At 42.2% G+C, this 15,179-nt stretch overlaps 4 protein-coding genes across 4 annotated transcripts; all 4 read right to left on the reverse strand.

Moving 5' to 3' along the window:
* Positions 1-1,824: 1,824 nt before the first annotated feature.
* LOC311488221 (gamma-crystallin M1-like) lies at positions 1,825-2,436 on the reverse strand. The gene is made up of 2 exons (XM_084544792.1): positions 2,191-2,436; positions 1,825-2,101 (listed from the first exon to the last, which is right to left on the reverse strand). Exons 1-2 carry the CDS (start codon positions 2,389-2,391, stop codon positions 1,826-1,828), a joined length of 477 nt encoding a protein of 158 aa, XP_084400918.1. The 5' UTR covers positions 2,392-2,436; the 3' UTR covers position 1,825.
* A 2,402-nt stretch (positions 2,437-4,838) lies between these two features.
* LOC311488743 (uncharacterized protein) lies at positions 4,839-14,330 on the reverse strand (the record flags this gene model as incomplete). Its single annotated transcript, XM_084545594.1, has 8 exons — positions 4,839-5,111; positions 5,200-5,442; positions 7,514-7,706; positions 10,940-11,139; positions 12,112-12,354; positions 13,328-13,600; positions 13,953-14,243; positions 14,319-14,330. The coding sequence occupies 8 exons, from the start codon at positions 14,328-14,330 to the stop codon at positions 4,839-4,841; spliced, it is 1,728 nt and encodes a 575-aa protein (XP_084401720.1).
* LOC311488220 (gamma-crystallin-1-like) lies at positions 6,738-7,539 on the reverse strand. The gene has a single exon (XM_084544791.1). The coding sequence runs from the start codon at positions 7,395-7,397 to the stop codon at positions 7,140-7,142; it is 258 nt and encodes an 85-aa protein (XP_084400917.1). The 5' UTR covers positions 7,398-7,539; the 3' UTR covers positions 6,738-7,139.
* Positions 8,129-9,874, reverse strand: LOC311488215 (gamma-crystallin M2-like). Its single transcript, XM_084544782.1, has 3 exons — positions 9,813-9,874; positions 9,404-9,646; positions 8,129-8,813 (listed from the first exon to the last, which is right to left on the reverse strand). The coding sequence occupies exons 1-3, from the start codon at positions 9,819-9,821 to the stop codon at positions 8,541-8,543; spliced, it is 525 nt and encodes a 174-aa protein (XP_084400908.1). The 5' UTR covers positions 9,822-9,874; the 3' UTR covers positions 8,129-8,540.
* Positions 14,331-15,179: the final 849 nt, after the last annotated feature.

Genomic DNA, 15,179 nt, shown 5'->3' on the forward strand with positions numbered 1-15,179 from the left:
TAAATATGGAAGAAATACATGAAATATGTATATTTATTTGTTGAAAACAACATGTAGCCTACTTATGATTTGTTGTTTGACAAACTTATTTAGTTATTTCATAATCAGCCTTTACAGTTCATATTCAAACTGCACTATTGGTTTCTTTTTATTGTAGAATATATATTTATTTATGTTGTAAAAAACTGCCAGAGGTTTGAGGCAATTGACATGTTTTTAATTTTATTTATTTTAATTTGAATTGCACCATAAACTAAACCATATTTTAGGCGTCATTATAAATATAATAATAATTTTCCTGTTACTCTTGCATCATATAAACCTATAAAATATCGAACTTGAATATAATTCTGCTGTTGCTTTAAAAAGCCTGGTTAAAATTAATTTCATTTTTAAAATGTCCATGCTGTTAACTCTGGACTAAGTTCATGTATCATGGATGGATGTTTGGATTTTTTAAAGTGATCACAACTTGCAGATAAATCAGTGAAATGTTGTTTATCCAAACTATCAACATGCATCCTGTGTTAAAATCATTTGCTTAAATGATTTCTTTGTCAGCTTAATTGTGGATAGCATCAAAATGTTACCCTAGCTAAGCCCGATTCAGTTCTTATCAAAGTCTCGTATAACTTCATCTGGATTTCATCATGTTTTATATAAATGATCAAATCTGTTTGTTTTTCCTTAACATGTAATTGTGTTGTTTTAAGCTCAAACTTTTACCATTATCTAAAAAATGTAGACATGTTGTAGAATCTGTTTTGATATGGACAAAAGTCCTAAAAGGACACTTCTCAAGTTAAGTAACCATTAGCTAACAGTTAGCCAACCGCTAGCTTAACTTGAGAACGGTTAGCTACTTCTCAAGTTAAGTAACCATTAGCTAACAGTTAGCCAACCGCTAGCTTAACTTGAGAACGGTTAGCTACTTCTCAAGTTAGGTAACCATTAGCTAACCGTTAGCCAACCGCTAGCTTAACTTGAAAAGTAGAAGTAGCTAACCGTTAGCCAACCGCTAGCTTAACTTGAAAAGTAGAAGTAGCTAACCGTTAGCCAACCGCTGGCTTAGCAGTTAGCTAATGGTTACTTAACTTGAGAAGTAGCTAACCGTTAGCCAACCGCTTCCTAACATTAGCACCCAAACAGACCTGCCGGGTTGAACCAAAAGCTAGGCTACTAGCATGCTGGTAACTGAGTCTTTTACTAATCTAAGACCCAGAAAAAAAAAAAAAAAAAAAAATTAGCTGTAGTGTGTAGTGTAGCTGTAGTTTTGTTTAAATGTTATGTATGTTGGTATGGTAGAATAACAAAAAGTGATTGAGTCTTGTTCTTATTATACTGTATACAAATATACACCAATTTGCCTTCGTAAGATTGTGTAGGCAGTTGACAGGATGTTTTCATTTATGTTTAACTGTGCTGTTAAACAGCTCAAACTTAATTTATTAATTGTTGGACATGTTGATATACAATCCATTTTATTTTTATGCACATTAATATGTCCTAAAATTATACTTCTTGAGGTAGCAAGAAATAACCGTTAGCTTACCACTAGCTAACATTAGCTAACAGATCTCAAACAGACCTGCCGTCTTAAATGTTGCTTTAGAAATTGACTCCTGACATGCTTTGTTAAAAAAATCTTGTTTTTAAGTTTTTGTTACGGGGCTACTCTGTTATTTATGTATGTATATTTAGTGTGATTTTTGCTTTTTATAACTAAAATTATTCTCTAGTAAGATTAAAACACATAAAGAGAACACATGCTTGACAAACATGTTTACGTTTTACACATCACCTTTATTTAGTCAAATACAGAAGTCTAGCACATGTCAGTGATGCGCCTCATGCTCATCCACCTCATGCCGCTGTATCCCATGTCCCTGAAGCTCCTGTACTCGCCAGGCCTCAGGTACATCATCCTGCCTCTGTAGTGGGGCTGCTCGTACATCAGCCAGTGGCCGTCCATCACGTTGCAGGACATGCAGTCGGACATGCGGTAGCGGTCCATGATGGAGTCACAGTCGTCCATCAGCTCGTACATCTGACCACCGAAGTTCTCCCTCTCATAGATCCTCATCCTGAACTGACCTCTGTGCTGTAAACAAATGCAAAGATAACGTGAGTATACATTTTAAAACAATAAGGAAACATTTATCAGTCAAAGGAATGTGCTGCAAGGCTTACATAGGGGATCATTCTGCAGGATCTGATGGAGTCGATCATTCCCATGCTCATCATGCGCTGCATGTCGGAGTACTCGCCCCTCCTCATGAAGAACTGGTTACCCATGTAGTTGGGGCGGTCGTAGACCATGAAGCAGCCGCTCTCCACCCTGCAGGAGTGGCACCTGCTCAGGTAGGAGGTCATGTCGGCGCAGTCGCTCATGCACTCATAGGAGCGACCCTGGAAGTTCCTGTCCTCGTAGAAGACGATCTGAATTGGAGGACAGAGACGAGATCTTGGTTTAGGAATGAGTTAGCATTCCCATCAATGATTAAAATGTAGATTTATTGTGATAAAATATTTTCAGTGAATGTCCCATTACCTTGCCCATGATGATGGTTTAGGTTGTTCCGAGTGGATGGTTCAACTTGCTCTGCCAGCTCCATGATTCCAGGGCCTTTTTATACAAAATCCCAGGGGTCGTGATGTGTTGTTATTCAAATGTGCAAAGGTGATGAATTAGCAGTATGACTTTTGCTGAATGGGGCCTATAAATGTGTAACAATGCTTCTCCATCCATACATTTCTGGCAGCAGTCATCAGCATTGTCTATTATAAGCATTAGCTTTGTGTGTGTTCCATTCTCAGACAGAAGGTTCTCCGTATACAACCAGATCATCAGTGATGGAAAGAACGTGACATCGGGCCACAATCTGTTTGTTAAGTACGAGTGATGTTTCATGAAATCTTACACAAATCATTGTTTCCTGATGTTGAAATGTTGTTAAATTTAATAGACCTGATTGAGAAACAAGTGACAAGATACACAGCCAACCGAACAAGACAAAAAAATGAAAGTAATTAAACCAATGAAAGCATAAATGTGTTGCTGTTGATAAAAAGGCTGACACAACAGCCACACAGTAAATGCATTTTGGTGATTTTAGTGCGGCCAACCTATTCGAGTAGCAATGCATTCTGAGAGTAATATTATGGCTTACTTAAAATGAGTTTACTTACTCTGCTGTATGAACCTGTCACAGACAATTTGTCTAATTTATTTGCATGGGGGATAGAAAATGTAGGAACTTGATTGATTTAATAAACAGTGATGTCATTTTTTTGGAGTAGAAAAGATCAAGGTCTACAGACTTGAGTAACTTCTACCTTTTGTGGGCCTTAGTTAAGAAAAATGCACGTTCAGAAATTAAGTGAAATTGTATAAAGTTTGAAAAAAACTAAAGTTGCAAAAACATTTTCACACAAATCAAAACAAGACTGAGAGACTTGGTGAATAACCCTGAGAGATTAAAAATAGACGCTGAAAAAACTGTAAGATTTAGAGTACCTTACAGGAGGTCAGCCTGAAGTTACCCCACCCACAAACTTTTGTTGTGCTCCAGACCAATCAAATCGTTTGGGCTGTGGAATTTGGAGCCAAAATGGCTGCCGTCTGAGAAACGAGGCACTGTCTGCTATAAAAGACACTTACAGCAAAATAACGAACAGATTATACTAATTAAGACATTTGTCAAGAAGCCTTTGTCACACAATTTAATGTCTCTGATTGGTTGGGGGACTATCAGCTGATCTCTGTATCGGTTCAAGCACGCCTCAGAATGAAATCCAAATGTTACCAGACTGATTCTGATGAGACCATGAGATTTAGCTGAAACGCTCAACACTACACAAAGCAAAGGTTTCTTCTAATTCCATCATAGACCATAGTGCCCTTTGTTTCTGTAATGCATTAATGGAAAACTAAAAGGAGAATTAGTGCGACCAACTGTTTCGGCCCATGCATCAACTCAAAGTATTTGCAGAAATGTGTATGAAGGTTGCTTTAAATTGAAGATGGAAACCAGTCTTATCAGAATATGAGTCTGGTAACATCTGGATTTCATTATGAGATGTGTTACAGATACAGATCAAAACATACACCTGCATCACCTGGATAGTCCTCCAACAAACAAACCAGACACATTTAAAAACTAATTAAGCTCCATGGTGCTCAGATGACATGTACGACTACTGTTACTCTTCCGTCCATTGTCATATTAAGCCCCGCCCCCAAGCGATCTGATTGGCCCTGCAGATCTTTACTGGAGCAGAATCAGTTCCCAATGGAGAGACTCCAGATTAACTTTCCACCATAAAACGTGTAGAAGAAGATGTATATGAATGAAAACACAGACTTTCATCTTAATTTATTTAACAGCTTGCAAACAAAACATTAGACTTAATAATTTAACTGTACCTTAAACTACTGTTGCTGTAGTAAGTGTAATAAGTGTATTATTATCATCATCTCTGATTTATTATCAATGTTCTATAGAGTACCAAAGTGAACATTAGTGAGTCAGAAGCCTTTTTAATGGATCGTTGATTTGCTTTTGACTTGATTACAATGTGCAGTGTCTTATAATTATAAGTAATCACAATAAAAGAAGGTACTACTTAGCCTGTTGCTCACAGTATAAGAAAAACAAAGCATACAAGTAAAAAAAACAGTTGCCTCTCGCTTTTAACTCACCCGAGAACAGAATCACACTTTCACACTTTTTGGACGACTTTCAAACAAATGAAAACACGTTCACAAAGCAGGTTAAAAATTCAACATCTTTAATAAACAAAGCGTTTGATATTTACAGCAAGGTGTTGCTTGATGGCTAAAATTCGGTGACCCTCCTGAAGGAGCCGACGATGGCGCAGGTGGCGCACCAGTCGCGGTACCTCCTGTACTCCCCGGACCTCAGGAAGTACTGGCGGCCTCGGTAGTTGGGGTACTCGTAGAAGATCCAGTAGCCGTTCATAACATTACAGGAGTAGACGTGGCGGTGGTGGAAACGGTCAGACACACAGGGACAGTCATCCATGAACTCCATCATGTGGCCACTGAAGTCGGGCTTCTCGTAGATACGCAATCTGTAGGAGCCTCGATACTGTGGGACCGGAGGAAAGTCAGCAAACAAATACTACGTTAGTGAAACAAATACAGCCGTGGGGAAATCAGTGTGTTCTTTATCTCACCACTGGGATCATCCGGCATGAACGGATACAGCTGCTGAAGCCCATCCACCTCTGGTAATCAGGATACTCCCCCCTCCTCATGAAGTACTGGTGGCCCATGAAGTTGGGTCGCTCGTAGATCATGAAGCAGCCGCTCTCCACCCGGATGGAGTTGCAGCGGCTGAAGTACGAGTGAAGGTCCGTGCAGTCGTTGCTGCACTCATAGCTCCGACCCTGGAAGTTCTTGTCCTCGTAAAAGATAATCTGGTGGAAAAAGAATTAACGTTAAAGGATAAACTGGGAAATTTCCCAGTTTGGGATTAATAAAGCATCTATCTATCTATCTATCTATCTACCAATCAACAGTTCTCACCTCTGAGCTGAAAATAAAACAAACGCAGGTCACTGACATGTAATATGAGCAGAGAGGAGAAACAGCACTTACCTTGCCCATGGTCTCCGTTGGAGAGATTCCCCATGTTTTCAGGGCTTTTTATACTACCTCTTCACAAACAAAGCATTGTTATTCAAATCCTCTCATAGTTATAATTGAAGGCTACTAGCACATGTTTACCTTTGTGCTGGGGAACAACATTGGGCCAGAAATATGGATTTGTATTTGAAAAAAAGAGGATAAATAATTAACTGGTTTGGTGTTTTGACACGCATGGACAAAGGAAAAGACTAGTATGGTATCCACACGTCCAGTGGACAATGGCTGCAGAACAATATGGAAACAGCCCTTTCGCATTAAATCTGTTGCGTAACAGAGCAGGAAGCCATTCACTCTGCCTCCAGCTCTTCCTGAGCAGCTCCACTGTATGCTAATCAGTGGCTGTTTACACTGGACATTTAGATTTGATCAGGATTTGTGTTCCAACGGGTCGCGTGTTAACCTGTGTGATGCTTTTTATTAGAAAAAAACACATTTACCTCCAGATTCAGCTGTTTCTGGTGTTCAGATGTGTGGCTGTTTAGACTTGACGGACTACGTTTCACCTTCGCTGCCGGCCATGTTTGACCTTTTTAAAAAGCACCCTCCTTCAAATATTATAAGAGGAGTGACCGTTAGTTTTTATTTCATGACAACAGTTAAAATTTCAGGACTATTCAGTTAAAGTTTATTCATATAGCATCAGAGACAAGACAGATAGTCTCAAGATGCTTTACAGAACCCAGAGGAGGAAACCTTGAGCAGATCCTTAAGCTCAGTCGGCTTGAGGCCAGCCAGGTACAACATCTCCACATATGATTATATTTTTATTTTTCCTTGAATCTGTTGTTCGTGGTTTGCGGTTTATTTGTATTAAAAAGTTTAATGACAATAATTATAGGGACTATAGAGGCTACATTTCAGCTTCTATTATGTATAAGAACATACACCAGTAACATTACATGCATTATTTAACATACATTTATATTTAAATGTTATCACCTGTGTAATATAATTTATCTACGTAAAATAATTATTAGTGTTATGAGCAGTTTCCAAAGAATTTTAAATTATATTTCTAAATGATATACGTATAGTTATCATAGATTTGTTTTGTTGTTTTGAGAATATTAAGAACAGACTTGAAGAGGCATTATTTATATCTAAGTGTCTTTTAAGGCGTTTTAAAGATTTTCTTAACTGGCTTCTACAAAGATGTGTTTGTTACACGCGCCCTAGTTTTTCTAGATCAAACCTGATCATGTATTGTATGGTATGGGTATATATGTCTAACATGGAGAAGATTAAATTACAGACCACAGTCTAACCAGGAGCTTTGGTAGATATGTTGTGTAGCCCACAGCAGATATGTTCCTACATGTCCCTATGTATTTAACAAATTAATAATGCAGCTTTGTAGTTAACAGATGATGAGTTCCAGAAAGACAGAATAACAGATAAATGTTTTATTAAGCAGTTTATTGTGGAAACAGAACTCAGAGGAAGATTCATTTAAACGAAGCCTGATTCAGTTGAGGTCGATGATTCTTCTGACGGAGCCGATTCTCGGGCTGACGCCTCCCCAGTCGCTGTACCTCCGGTACTCTCCGGGCCTCAGGTAGTACACCCGGCCCTTGTAGTTAGGCTGATCGTACAGCAGCCAGTGGCCGTCCATCACGTTGCAGGAGTGGAAGTCGGACATGCTGAGCCTCTCCTGGATGTTGGGGCAGTCGTCCACCAGCTCGTGCATCTGGCCGGACATGTCGTAGCGTTCGTAAAGCCTCATCCTGTAGGGGCCTCGGTGCTGCCATGGAATCAAAAACTCTGTTACTGCCTCCACTGGTCTTCAAGTTTTCTCATTTTGGAATAACAAGCATTTCACATGGGAATGGTTTGACCTACCTGTGGGATCATGCGGCAAGATCTGACACAGTCATTGATGCCGATCATACTCTGGTTATCAGAGTACTCCCCTCTCCTCAGGTAGTACTGGTTGCCCATATAGTTGGGCCTCTCGTAAACCATAAAGCAACCGCTCTCCACCTTGATGGAGTTGCATCGGTTGAAGTAGCTGTGAAGGTCGGCACAGTCGCTGCTGCACTCATGAGAGCGCCCCTGGAAGTTTCTGTCTTCGTAAAATATAATCTACCAAAGCAACCAGACAGACACAAACAGACACATCTTTAAATTTTCTAAACACAAACAGAAATGTGCAGGAAACATTTAGTCTAATTTACCTTCCCCATGGTTGGATTCAGACTGTATTAGGACTCAGTGCTGTCCCCGAGCAAAGCCACTGTGCTTTATAAAAAAAAGACAGAAAGGGCAGCTGCGTGATTGCACAGCATAAAGTATTGTCATTCAAATATGTTCCTCACAGTGATGATGGATCAGGGGTGGGGGTGCAGGGGGGGCCTGTTTATGTGTAGATGATTCATGGTGTGTGATGAGTTTTTGTTCTTTCCTCATCATCACAATTTCCTCCCGAAAATGCCACCGTACAATAGACCGACATAGAATATCCTGCACGGCATCAGCAAGATTAAAGTGATATTTAATCAAGTCGACACATGATCATCAATACAAAAGCTAAAGAATTCATTTAGGGTTTTAACATTATTCCTGAGGTAGCAGAAGATGTTGATTTTTACATAAAACTTTCTCTCAGATCAGATTACAGGATTCACAACTCAACCTGTGGTTACAGATCCTCCTCACAACTGAATGGACTATGAAGACTCCATTTTGCAAGTGCTTTATTATGATGGCGTCCAGCAGTGTGTTGTTGTTGATGTGCGGTGAATGTTTTGCAATGAGTCCATCCAAATATCAGGGAATCAAAGGATTTTGTCTGTACGGGTACAATTATGTCTAAAGGTTGTTATCTGGAGCCTCTCCAGAGCCTCCATGCAGGACTATCCAGAGCGGGTCAATAGTCCATGATGCGTCTGATGGAGCCGACTCTGGCGCTCCTGCCGCCCCACTCGCTGAACCTCTTGTACTCCCCAGGTCTGATCAGGTACACCCGGCCCTGGTAGTTGGGGTTCTCGTAGAAGAGCCAGTGGCCGTCCCTCACGTTGCAGGAGAAGATGTCTTTTATGTGGAAGCGGTCCATGACGCTGGGGCAGTCATCTACCAGGTCCATCATCTGACCCCCGAACTCGATCCGCTCATAGAGGCGCACGCTGAACGACCCAGATTCCTGGATTACAACAGAAGACGGGAGTTATTTCATAAATCATGCATCAGAAATAGACCAAAACACTTTCATAAATCATCTGAGATATTGGACAAATAAAGAAGTAAGCTGCGGCACTACTTCTTCCTACTTCACAAAAATGAATCCAAAATATGGCTGGACTGGGAGCTGCCATCTTGTTTTAGTGTGTGGAGTAGTGACCAGGAGTGGAGGTGTGGTATCTACCTCTGGAATGCCCTTACTTGAACTGTCCGTGGATTTTGTCAACTAAAATAGTAACTCATTTTATGTCTTCTGATTCCCAGATTTGACTGTTTTTATGCCTAATATAACAAAAACCCAACGAAACACAATTAAAGACCATTATAGGATACTCCATGATATTCTAAGTCCAGATGGCAGCCATCTTTGTTTGGCTACTATCTGGCTTCGTCAAAAGGAATCCAGTTGAAACAAAAGTTGACAGATTTTAAAATCCAAATAGAAGAATCTAGAGACATCCAATCAGTTTTTCAATATATTATCAAACGATTGCCCCAGTATATCTCCGTTCTATGTTTAAGTCTCGGCTTGGCCCACAGTCGTTAGCTCACCTTGGGGATGAGGCGGCAGGAGCTGATGGAGTCGTTGACGCCCATCCAGTGACGGAAGTTGGCGTACTCCCCCCTCTTCAGGTAGTACTGGTTCCCGGTGTAGTTGGGCTTTTCGTAGATCATGAAGCAGCCGCTCTCCACCCGGATGGAGCTGCAGGAGCTCAGCCGGCACATCAAGTCCGCACAATCATTGCTGCACTCAAAATGGCGCCCGGAGAAGTTCGGGTTCTCGTAGAAGATGATCTGAACGTGGAAATCAAACATTTTTCACCGAACATGGTACCAAAACTATTCAAAGCAAACAAATAAATTCTAGTTTGTCTGATTAAATGACATCTTCATGGTTTTAAACGCAGTTTTAATTTAGAAAAAAATAATAATAATTCATTTCCAGAGCTGGGATGTTTACCTTCCCCATGTTGGCCTGCCCTCAGCCTTGCCCTGTGTGATCCGTCCAGCTCTCTGAAGACTCCCACCTGTCACATATATAGTGAATGCAAAGTGCAGACTCTGCATGTGTCATTCATATTGAAATAGCCAGGAATCTTTGGCGTTTGTGTCGCTGTGTGAGAGATGTCGCATGTTCGGATGAGAACTGAACTACCGGCGCTGTTTTCTGTTTTAATCCCAAAACTGGTTTAATCTTCTGGTGTGTGCTCTCAACGACAAAGACAAAGAGAATGAGGAGGATTCCAGATTCCACTCTGTCTTACTTTTCAGAAACGTAAAATTACATATTCTTGCTCCCAGATGATAAATTTAAAGTTTAACAGAAACTAGACCTCCCCTTGCTTTGTTGACGATGATACTAGACATCATTACTAAGATTTGTTTGGAGCCATGAATATAATCACGACAAAACTCTCTATTCTACGGCGTATTATAAATAAATATGTCTTTTTTTAATATCAACAGAATGTTCTTTGACTTTGCGTTATGTTTAATTCCATTTCTACCGCTGCCCTCTGCTGGAGATGCTCATTTCTGTTATATAAATATAAATAAAAAATATATATATAAATGCTCCAGGTTCTTCTTAAACAACAAATAAAAAATGTTTTGTGTTGCTCTTAATTTCTAGATCAAGAACCTGTGGTAGGACTTATGCTAAATTGACTAAAATACTGTTTTCTAGGTTAAAGATAAACCTATTAATGACGTTTTTGATGAATTTTATTCTCTGAATCATCCGTAGATGTGACTGAAAGGTGAAGAAGCAGCTCTGTGAGAGATTAATCTTGAGTCTGGGTGTGAGACATGTCAGTGCTTGCAGTATTTTATTCAATCCTCTGATCAGAGTCAGGACGTCGGGCCACGACCCCGACATGTCCTGCTGGGAAAACATGCCCTCCAGACGCAGAGAGCAAGAACAAAACTGGAAACACTTGATCACTGACGCCATTTTATTCAGCGTGTGGAACAAGGCAAAGAGAAGACATTTCACTAGGACCGTGTCTCTGTCGTTAGAGGTCCATGAGGCGTCGGAGGGAGCCGATCCTGGAGCTGTTGCCGCTCCAGTCGCTGAAGCTCCTGTACCGGCCGGGCCTCAAGTAGTAGTGGCGCCCCCTGTAGTTGGGATGCTCGTACAGCAGCCAGTGGCCGTCCATCACGTTGCAGGAGTTGAAGTTGGAGAGACGGAAACGGTCCATGAGGTTGGGGCAGTCGTCCGTCAGCTCCATCATCTCACCTCCCATGTCGAAATGCTCGTACAGCCTCATCCTGAAGCTGCCACCGTGCTGGAGAGGGTGAATGGTAAAGCAGATATGAAACAACTGCGATTAGCCTAGCGTAGCATAAATACTGTAAATAAGAGAGAGGAAGACAGCTCACTGCAAAGGCAACTAAAACAATCTGCACTACTCATAGTTGGTGGATTTTATTGCCTTTGGACAGATTCACACTCAATGGAAAATGAAAAGCTAACAAGGAAGTGTCAAAAACTGCAGTTCCACTAACGTCCACTAGAGGCTCCAACAGTGAGTCAGTCCCTATAGACGTTCATGATAAATAAACATGTCCACAGTTGGCTACTAAAAGTATTTTGGTCTCTTAAGCTAATTTCATTTTTTCTGGAACTCACCAGTTTAGATTATATCAAAAGAATTACAAATTAAGGGGTGTGGCTGATTTGACTGACAGCTCATTGACCATTGTTGAATTAGCCGAGATTTAGGTAGAGTCAGACAAAGATGGCGACGACCAGAGACGCCACACTGAGCTTCACAACCGCTCTTCAGGACACATGTGGAGGGTTCATCCATCTTTAGACACAGTCGATGGCTGCATCCCCGCATTGCCTGTGTTTATGCTAAGCTATGCTAACCCATTGCTAGCTGTAGCGCTATATGTAATGTGCAGATGTGTGAGTTCCTCAGATGACGTGTATGACTACTGTGTACCCTTCTGTCCATCACCACATTAAGCCCCGCCCCAAGCGATCTGATTGGCCCGGCAGATCTTTGCACAAATCAGTTCCCAGATTCCAGAACAACTTGGGCGTGGGAAATTGGTCTCTTACTTCCAGACTAAAAACCCAATAATTTGTGAACACATGTTTGGATTTAAACCCAGAGTTTTAACTTTATAAACTAATGCACATTTAATCTGCATTTGTTGGGGACGAGTTGCTGAAGTATTCCTAGTGTAAAATGGTGACTCTTTATTTGTTATGTGCACACGACGCTGCTAATGTACGATGATGGCCTTACCACGGGGATCATGCGGCAAGATCTGACACAGTCATTCATGCCGGTCATGCTCATGTAGTCGGCGTACTCTCCCCTCCTCATGAAGTACTGGTTCCCCATGAAGCCCGGACGGTCGTAGATCATGAACATGCCGCTCTCCACCCGGATGGAGCGGCAGCGGTCGAACATGGAGTGCAGGTCGGAGCAGTCGCTCATGCACTCATAGTAACGGCCTCCGAAGTTCCTGTCCTCGTAGAAGATGATCTGTCGGAGCAGAGTGAGATCCTGTCAGCTCCTCACATTCACCCATACTGACCTGCAGAGACCCTGGAATGTGACTCTGAACACAAACCTTCCCCATAATGGCTGCTGCTGCTGCTGCTGCCGCTGTCTGTCGGTCAAAGCTCCTCCTGTGTTTTTAAGCGTCACCTTTATATACAATAGCCCGTGGGAGTCGGTGCTGCTTTGTGTGTTGTCATTCAAATGAGGACTCGTGTCAGCAGAGACTCTAGAGGAGTCTTCCTCTGTTTGGGTTAACAGCTTCCAGCAACGGCCACAGCGTGGACGGCAGCTGGAACAGTCACTGCTGAGCTGTTTGACCTCTGACCCCATTCTGACCCTCACATTAACATCCGTCCCAGGTGTGTCCAGGTTTAAGACACATTTGACTGATCTGGTGTCAGTCCACATGTGGAGGTGGTCTGGGACACATGTGACCTCCTTCCTTTGGTAGTGTGAACACACAATGAGTCCTGGGTCACATTAAAGACCACCTACTCAACAGGGCTGATCTGAGGAAGAGGAGTTTAACTCATTCATTCAACCACTATTAGAACCAAACCAAACTAAACTAGAGACTAATCTGAACTAGAATCAACTCAGGAGATGATTCAATATGAGGAGGATGAGTGTGACTCATCATGTGGTTAATTACTGATGTGATCATGTTATTATTTCCTCTTTATTTGCCTTTATTTTCACAGATGTTTCTTTCTTCCAGGGTTCAGTTCACTGCATTTTAATAACAGATTATTAATTGTACGACTGGATTAAAATGTGGAAAGTTTTTGTAGAAACTGTCCTTTTTATGAGCCGGTAAAACCAAAACATTTATTCACAAGCAGAGAAAATAGTTTACAACATCTCCCTTTATTCAGTTATTTATAACATACTGATATGTCGCATCACATTGTTTAATTATCCAGTCGTTGTTGTTGTTTGAGGGTTAAACTGGTTAAAACTCTGTGATCCTGCGGAAAGACCCGGTGGTGGCGCAGGTGGCCCCCCAGTCGCTGAACTTGCGGTACTCCCCGGGCCTCAAGAAGTACTGGCGGCCGCGGTAGCTGGGGTGCTCGTAGAGGGTCCAGTAGCCGTCCATGACGTTACAAGAGTAGATGTCACGGCTGCGGAAGTGATCCTGCAGCGACTCGCAGTCCTCGCTGAACTCCATCATCTGGCCCTGGAAGTTGGGCCGCTCGTAGATGCGCATGCGGTAGGGCCCCTCGCTGGTCTGGAGGAACAAAACACAATCTGTGCTGGGGCTTTATTTGACAGGGACGAAGCTCTCGCAGCAAGGACATGCCGAAAAGGGGCAATGGTTGCCATAAAAACATGTTAAATCAAGGGGAATCGTTGCCACAAAAACTTGCTCAAACAAGGGCAATAGTTGCCATAAAAACAACTTATTTCAGGGTGTTTTCATGGATGAAGCTACTTTTTTGAATATACCATGACCTGGATGCCTGAGAACCATATTCCCCAGCTTTACTCATTTCCTACACACACAGTCGTCTCCTTGTTGCCTGACCACATCCTACCAGAGTCCTCAGAGTTCAGGACAGCAGCAGACGTTGTGTACTCACATAGGAGAAGGTGCGACAGGACCGGATGGTGTCGTTGTAGCCCATCCAGCGCTGGTAGTCCGGGTACTCTCCTCTGGTCAGGACGTACTGGTAGCCGGTGTAGTTGGGCTTCTCGTACAGGACCCAGCAGCCGCTCTCCACCTTGATGGAGTTGCACCGGCTGAAGTGGGGGTGCATGTCAGGGCAGTCGGTGTCGCACTCATAGGAGCGGCCCTGGAAGTTTCTATCCTCGTAGAATATGATCTGAGTCCAGAAGGAGGAGGAGGACGAGGAGGAAGAGGAGGTAGAGTTCTATGCTCAGAGTAAAGATCATCACGGATGTGTGCGTCTACCAGCTCAATCGTTTGAATCATGAAACACTCTTACCTTACTACTCATCCTGCAAAGAGCGCTGGAGCCGGTCACCTGCTGGAAATAGTGGTCTCACAAAGCGGCGGCGCGGCCCCGCTATATAAACCTCAATCAAAGGGTTAGCAGATCCCACTTCAGCTGTTCTTTCAAAGAGCGGGGATTTAACGCGCTGGCACCGCTGCCAAGAGTCTTGATCCTAGGCATAGAGCGAAAAACCCTGAATCATCAGCACAAAAAAGTCCCAGCAGGCAAATTACTGAGCCGCCGGGCCCTCTTTATTGATATGGACATCAGAGACCAGTGTTTTATCCACTAATCCGTCATCGAGGAGATTAAATTTTGAATGTCAGAGGTCATCAAAACAACTCAGCCTTTAACCGTTCACTGAAACCACATTTAGAAACAATGGAAAGACTCATCAGAAAAGGAAATGGTTGAATTTCTTCTTTCTTAATATGACCAGCAGCTGGTCAACAGACAGGGCAACAGGTTGGGACCCCAGGCCAGTAAAGGACCCCTGATGGCTGACAAACCTAAAACTACAGAAGCGGTAATGTCCTAAGACTTCAAAAACCTTAACAAACTTTAAACTACAGCAGTGGCAATGTTCTATATTTTAATGACAATAAGAGACGTCCTAGCCCTGTGATAGACTGGAGACCTGTCCAGGGTGTACCCCACCTCTCAAGCAGTTACAGAAAATGAATGAATGAATGAATGAATAAGAGAAGTCCTTAAGGATCTTTGCCGAAGCAGAATCACTTCGCAACGGAGAGAATCCAGAACAACTTTCCTCCAGAACAAAAAAAACTTTAAACAGTGCTGAAAAGAAATTTCAACAGTCTTCCAGTGACTAGAAGTGAAACGTCTCCAAAG

The sequence above is a fragment of the Chelon labrosus genome (genome assembly GCF_963514085.1).
Source record: "Chelon labrosus genome assembly, chromosome: 5".
Lineage (NCBI taxonomy): Eukaryota > Metazoa > Chordata > Actinopteri > Mugiliformes > Mugilidae > Chelon > Chelon labrosus.